At 42.7% G+C, this 7812-nt stretch overlaps 1 protein-coding gene across 1 annotated transcript; it reads right to left on the bottom strand.

The window, feature by feature from the left end:
• Nucleotides 1-696: 696 nt before the first annotated feature.
• LOC311043908 (uncharacterized protein) lies at nucleotides 697-7025 on the bottom strand (the record flags this gene model as incomplete). Its single annotated transcript, XM_084055332.1, has 5 exons — nucleotides 697-1035; nucleotides 2570-2667; nucleotides 2807-3133; nucleotides 5575-5637; nucleotides 6908-7025. The coding sequence occupies 5 exons, from the start codon at nucleotides 7023-7025 to the stop codon at nucleotides 697-699; spliced, it is 945 nt and encodes a 314-aa protein (XP_083911458.1).
• Between the last annotated feature and the right edge of the window lie 787 nt (nucleotides 7026-7812).

The raw sequence follows: 7812 nt of genomic DNA, 5'->3' as shown, positions 1-7812 counted from the left end.
GATTATTACAAAACATACATTAACCACTTCACCCCTATATACATTTCGGCCATTTGAAAATAGCCGATCTACAAGCTCACAATGCGTTGCGGTGCGACACATTGTGAGCTTGTAGATCGGCTATTTTCAAAAGATTGTTATACATTTGAAAACTTGAAATAGGATATTCTGCATAATGAGTACTTTTACTGTTGGTACTTTAAGTACATTTTGATGGCAATACTTGTGTACTTTTACTCAAGTACATTTTGAATTCCGGACTTTTACTTGTAACAGAGTATTTCTATATTGCAGTATTGATACTTTAACTTAAAATGTAGTACTTTTTCCACCACTTCTGTAGCCTGGCTGGCTAGCTAGGACCTCCCACATTAGAGACACTGCTGTTACACTGTTGGATTTAACATGTTACTGTGACATTCACACATGCATCTAGTTACTAGATTAAAGGATCAATTAGCTCCAGATAATTGATAAGTTATCTGATGGTTATAATTACTTGATTAAAAATAGGTGTATGGAAACAGACCAGGTTCAATGCTGTAGTAATGAGATCTAGTCTAGTGATCCAGGCAAGCTTCTCCAAACACAGAGCAGTGAATGAAGACTGAATGGTGACTTAGGACGATCAACCACAATTTTGTAGCTGCCGCTTTTGTTTGTACACATCTCTCTCGGTGCAGCTTCAGAACCACCTTAGAGATCCACCTCATACAGGTGGACTCCTGCCTCAGCATCTCCTTGGATATCCACCTCTTCATACTGGTGGTATTCTTCTTCACTGAGTCCAGCTTCAGCATATTCTTGGAGATCTATGTCTTCATACTGGTGGTATTCTGTCTCTGCACTGGGTCCAGCTTCAGCATCTCCTTGGAGATCTATGTTTTCATAGAGGTGGTTTTCTGTCTCTTCACTGGGTCCAGCTTCGGCAGCGGAACCAACGACATTATAGTAACCTATCTCAACATTCTCCCGTCTTACATTATAATAAACCAACTCAACGTTGTCCGCTTCTGCCCCCTGTCTTCTGGTGGCCTGGAGAAACACAGCAACACCAAACTTTAACTTAATGGACTTCCTCTCTTAAAGAGGTGGTGCCATGGTTTTGCACTTTTTCTGTTTTTCATGTGTCTATGAGGTTGATAGAACTTCATTAAGCCCCCTGATGGTGTTTTTATGGTGTTTTATGTCTTCTCTGACTATTTTGAGTTTCTTCCTGGAGGCTGAAACCTTGAGGGTCAAACGTGCCAATAGAAAAAACAGCACTTTAATGACAGTAAAATTATACCCTCCCCCTCATTGTCATAACACTACAGGTGTGGGCATGAGGAGGATGAGGGACGGGGACAGGTGGTGGTGGTGCTAAGGTGGTGGAAGAGTGAGAAGAGTGAGAAGGTGGTGGAAGGTGAGAACCAGGTATACTTAATGAACTGGAGGCGTATCCACATAAAACATAATTTTAACACTTTCTGTACACTTTTTTGAAAAAAATCCTCCTCCTAGTGTAACCATAATACCTGATGAACATGATTATGTTTTAGGGGGGGGGGGGGGGGGGATCACTGAAAATCACGGCACCCCGTCTTTAAATAAACAGTCTGTCCTTCAACAGAATCAAGCCAATGAAAAAAATATAAATAAATAATGGACTAATAAATGGTAAGCACACAAATGAGCCACTGCAGCACACACAATGAAGGACTGGTGTTTGATGCCTCTGCATCAAACAGACCCAGGGCCCTATCGTGCGTGACGCCTTGTCCCCTATTTAATGGTCAGCGCTGTCCCGCTGCAGCGCTGCGGGACATACCACTCATTTTCAACATTGAACTATGTCTTTAAAGACATAGTTCAATGTTGAAAATGTGTCGTATTCCCCTTTAAAGACATAGTGAAATGAAAAATACGTTTTTTCACACTTTTAGAGCATATCCGTGGTCGTAATATGGACACATATAACAATAGATGCCAAAAAAATACACACATTGTTTTTGGTGTATTTTATATAAAAAGTCGCTGAATGGCCAATCTTAATTACTTCCTGTGAACGCAAATGTACTGAGGGATGACATGGATAGACTCTTATGAATATAAATGTATTTAATTCACCTGTGTGATTCCCATAGCTCACGTTCCTCCAAACACACCTGATTTTAATTACAGAGCTATTCCATTTTGAATCTCATTCAAGATGACGTCCAGACGGTGTATTATTAATTTTAAACTTAATCACTGCACTAATTTATGTATCTGAAAATATTATACGTTAGAAATAAACAATGGGCAATTGGGCAGTGTGTGTCTGCAGGTTACAAACACTAGCCCTCTCTGCGGGCTGCAGTGAGTGAGATTCCACCGTTCCATAGCCTGAAGGGATTGCACCTTCTGATTGGTTGCGAGGCTGTTTCAGACTGAAGCGTCAAAATAAAATGACATTTTACTGCAACTTTAACCCTTATCCACTTGATTTTGCACAAGAACTTGGCCCTTCAGGGTGATACAGATTTTGTGTTGAAGTTTATTCCTCAGTAATGACCTGCTTCACATTGATTATGACTTGTATAATTACCTTCCAGTAACGATAGAGGACTCTGATTAACATCATCAACGGCAGCAGCAGCAACACCAGGAATGTGACTCTGATGATGTCAGATGTCAGACGAAACTCTGTAAGAGGAATATGTAGGAACAAGAACATCACTGATACATCATGGAAAGAACAGCTCTCGATAAGAAAACGTTTATTTGAAATTAATTGATGTGACTTTCATATTGTGAGTTGAAAAGTCAATTTCATTCAGGTTACCTGTTACAGTTAGTGAGAGGAACTCACTCTCCGAAGAGAAGTTATGACTAAAAACGTGAATGTGATAAACACAGCTGTAATTTCCTTGGTGGGTGTGGTTTGCTGCATGAAACAGGAAGTTGGCAGAGTGATTGGCAGCTGTCTGGGTGTGGTTGTGTGTTGTGTTGGATCCAGTGAAGGTGAGGTGGAAGGAGCCTCGTGGGTACTGTGGCTGGATGGAGCAGATGATGGTGAAGTTGGAACCCTCAAACACCTGCTGCCCCTGCTGCTGGCCCTCATAAATGTTTATGAAGGGGAAGACGGTGATGGTTGGCTTAAACAGCAGATCTGTAACAAGATAATGTAATGATAATACTTTGGTTTACACTCCTTTGGGATAGAGGTGTCCTCTGCATTTACCCATCCTAATGAATAGCAGCAGTGAGCGCTATTCGTACAGCACTCGGGGAGCAGTTAGGGGTTAAGTGCCTCGCTCAGGGACATCCACAAATCTCTGTCTGTCTGTCTGTCTGTCTGTCTGTCTGTCTGTCTGTCTGTCTGTCTGTCTGTCTGTCTGACTGTCTGTCTGTCTGTCTGTCTGTCTGTCTGTCTGTCTGACTGACTGACTGACTGACCGATTGACCGATTGATGTCATTGTTGTTGTTGTTGTTTACCTGAACAGATCACCTCTAGTGTGTAACTGGAAGTTGCAGATATTGCTGTTCCACACTCCCTCAGTGAAGACTCAGAACTATCACAGGAAGATTTAATGTACCACACAAGCTTAGATGAACCATCTGTTTTCCATTGTTTTGAGACAACAGAGCCACAGTGCAGCTGTCTACACAGTACAGATATCTCGAAGTTATGTGGCACATACACTGGTCTCCACTTTCCCTGGTTTACCAACTCCAGTGTACCAGTACAGTTACTGGATTCTCCCACCAACCTGACAGGCTCTGTACAGAGACAAGCGAGTAAGCATGAAATAAAAAGTATTCACTTTCAACATTACACATTAAACACATTAAAATTACATATATCAGTGTGTGTGTGTGTGTGTGTGTGTGTGTGTGTGTGTGTGTGTGTGTGTGTGTGTGTGTGTGTGTGTGTGTGTGTGTGTGTGTGTGTGTGTGTGTGTGTGTGTGTGCGCGGTTAACTCAATTCCTGAATATTTATCGGTCAGTTACAACTATGTTCATTTTGTGAATTTATAACCTCAGGCTCACTAGGTTATGGGAAATAAGTCCGCAACACTATGAAGTGGAAGTTGCCAAATGGGTGCAACCTGACGAGGGCTTCCCCGAAAAATGTGCTTGACAATTACATTACTACAAATCCTAGAAAACCTGGGTCACAATCTGTTCATTGCTAAACGGTTGGTTGAGTAATGAACATATCTGTTGCTCTTATTACCTGAGCACTTGAGACCAACAGTCTTGTTGAAGCAGAGGTTTCTAGTTGAGTTTGAGGTTGTACAGTCCAGGAGAACAGACTCACTGCCTTCACACTGGAACTCTTTGGTCCACATTGGAACTTTCGCTTCTCCATAGAGCGCCCCCTGGAGGACTGAAGGAGCACCACAACCAAGCTCCCTACAGACCACCTCTGCATCCTGGTGGTCAAAGTCACCTTCACACACTGAGACCCACGACTGATTAGACTTCACCTCCACTCTGCCAGAACACACACTAGTCCCATTCACCAACCTCACAGACTCTGAAGAGCGTGTGAGAGAGATAGAGAGAGAGAGAGAGAGAGAGAGAGAGAGAGCGAGAGAGAGAGAGAGAGAGAGAGAGAGAGAGAGAGAGAGAGAGAGAGAGAGAGAGAGAGACACACACAAATAAAATGTTGTTCGATATCCATTATGCTATAACCACACCAGACCTTTCAGTTTAATTATATACTACTGCGACTTCCAAAATCATATCCAGGACCTCATGCTACAGAAACAGGTGATAGGCTCCTACCCTATGGGCCTCATGGCTCAGCAACTTAGCAAGACTTGCTTACTTATCAACAATGTGTGAGTGATAATACTGTGTATCAAATATAATTTTATGAGGCAATCAATGTCGGACTGCCTCTTCCATGGGCAGAGAGGGAGAGCACTGGGCATAAGACATAGCGCAGCCTGCTCTTAAAGGCAATGGCACATGGCACGCCAATTGGTTTTATTAATGTAACACCCAAACCACACCTACTGTATGCATAATGTAACGGGTAGTGCAGGTTTTAGGGATAATTCTGGTGCCGCAAGATATAGATATACACATAGGCCTATAGATTATGCATGTGCATGCACACAGCATGCATGCTAGAATTTGAACCATGCCTGAAAATGAATGCCCGACCCGAACAGGGCCCAAATTGGGCTGACCTGAACCGAGCCCGGCCCGAATCAAGCCTGGCCCGAACAATTATCATAATTTTAGGCCAGAGACCTACTGTAGGTGCCTTATAGCCCGAAAGTAAAATAAAAACAAGATGAGTTACTGCCAGAAATGGCTGCGTGTGGCCCATTGTTTGTTACCTGCACACATCACCTCCACTCTCGTAGTGTTAGTATCAGACGTAATTCTTCCACAATCCCTCATTGAATACTCTGAACCAACACAGGAAGATCTAATCATCCATGCAGGTTGAGCTGTAGAACCAGAACGTATTTCTTTTGAAACAGGAGAGCCACAGTCCAGCTGTCTACACACTACAGATGCTGACTTCATGTTCCAGCCAGACCAACCATATACTGGTCTCCAATCTCCCTGGTGTTTCATCTCCAGCGTACCAGTACATTTACTGGTTCCTTCGACCAGCCTGAAATCTTCGACCAGCCTGAAATCATCAGGGTCTGTACAGAGACAAAAGCGCAAGTAAGTAAGTAAGTAAGTAAGTAAGTAAGTAAGTAAGTAAGTAAGTAAGCAAGTAAGCAAGTAAGTAAATAAATGAATATATAAATCAAACATTTATATTTGCTCATTTATATTTGCTCATTTGTGTGTGTGTGTGTGTGTGTGTGTGTGTGTGTGTGTGTGTGTGTGTGTGTGTGTGTGTGTGTGTGTGTGTGTGTGTGTGTGTGTGTGTGTGTGTGTTTGCCCGTCTGTCTGTCTGTCTGTCCGTCTGTCTGTCCGTCTGCCTGTCTAATTTCTGAAACTATTAAGACAAATAATTCAATCTCTGAATGTTTTTAACTTGCTCAATGACACTTGTTATTTTTTTTTACCAATTAATAACCCTGACTAGCTGTCGCTCTAGGCTATGGGATACAAGTCCACAAGGCTGGGAAATGCAAGTAGCCAATTGTGTGCAAGCTGTTCATCCAATATAACCAAATCAAGCAACTCCAACTCCATTTGCTTGGCAATGACATTGGTCAACATGCAACCTGGTCAGGGCCAGACTGAGACAAAAATGTGGTCCTAGACTTTGCGGCTCAGGCATGTCCACTAGCCCCTTTCGGAATCCTGTATACCTTTTTTTGTATTTGGGATGGTGGTATCCAGGGTCCCTTGGAAGTCAATGCCTTCTCCCATTCACTTGCTGCTACCACTCTCTGGTCTCGGACAAATATAACGTCTCTAAAGTTTTGCAGAGAGATTTCAAAGATACTCAAAACTGCATTAGGGTCCTGCGGAAACATGTGTTGATCAGCGCTGATCGGCATTGCCATTAAACATGTTAAATCCATTTGTTTTAATTTTTGTTTTCCTCTCTTCCACGTTCCATGCTCCGCCTCCCCCGTCTTGTGATTGGTTAGATGCACTTTTCCCAGCCAATCACAAGACGGGGGAGGCGGGACATGGTGCACGAGAGATAGTAAAACTACATTTTGAAATATGGATTAAACTATGTTTAATGGCAACGCCAATTAGCGCCGATCAACACACGTTTCCGCGGGACCCTAATGCAGTTCAGAGTATCTTTGATATCTCTCTGCAACACTTTAGAGATGTTATATTTGTCCGAGACCAGAGAGTGGTATGGGAGTAGTGAATGGGAGAAGGCATTGACTTGGATACCAAAGTCTACATTTACTGTTTTAAAAAAAAAGAAAAAGTCACAATATGTTCATTACTGAATGGATATGTTGAGTAATGAACATTATTCATTACTATTATTACCTGAGCACGTGAGACCAACAGTCTTGTTAGGTGAGCTGGTGTTTCTACTTGAGTTTGAAGTCGTACAGTCCAGTAGAACAGACTCACTGCCTTCACACTGGAACTCTTTGGTCCACATTGGAGCCTTCACTTCGCCATAAAGTGCCCCCTGGAGGACTGAAGGAGGCCCACAGCCAAGCTCCCTACAGACCACCTCTGCATCCTGCTGGTCAAAGTCACCTTCACACACTGAGACCCACGACTGATTAGACTTCACCTCCACTCTGCCAGAACACACACTAGTCCCATTCACCAACCTCAAAGACTCTGGAGAGAGAGGGGGGGGGGGCATTCTATTCTATTATACAATACATTTTATTGTAGTTATTAAAGTTACTTGAGAGAGAGAAAGTCATCGTTGAAGTCATCGTTACCTGAACAGATCATATCCAGTGTGTGTTTGGATTCTCTAGACGTCTTTCTTACACAGTCCCTAAGTGAAGACTCAGACCCAACACAGGAGGATAGAACTCCCCATACAGGTTGATTTGAAGTATGAGTAATCACTTTTATTGAAACAGCAGAGCCACAGTCCAGCAGTCTACACACTGCAGATGATGACTTCAGGTTCCAGAAGTCCTCATCATCCCCTGATCTCCAGGATCCCTCGTGGTTAATCTCCAGACTACCGGCACAGTGACTGCTTCCTCCTACCAACCTGTAATCTGTAGAGAGACAAGAGAGAAACTAATTAGTCAAAGAAATACTTTTGTTATAAAATAAGAGTCCAAACCAAAAGTGCTTTGTCGTTTACTTTTTCAGTCTGCAAAGTCAGTTATTCATGACTCATTAAAATTGTTATCCAGCTTTTTGCCGGTGAGTATTTATTCTCTCAACCTAGAGTGCATGTGATTTGAGCCCATGCC

The sequence above is a fragment of the Gymnoscopelus microlampas genome (assembly GCF_963454915.1).
Source record: "Gymnoscopelus microlampas genome assembly, chromosome: 4".
NCBI lineage: Eukaryota > Metazoa > Chordata > Actinopteri > Myctophiformes > Myctophidae > Gymnoscopelus > Gymnoscopelus microlampas.
The sequence above is the reverse complement of the archived record's forward strand: the minus strand, read 5'-3'. Positions and strand labels throughout refer to the sequence as shown.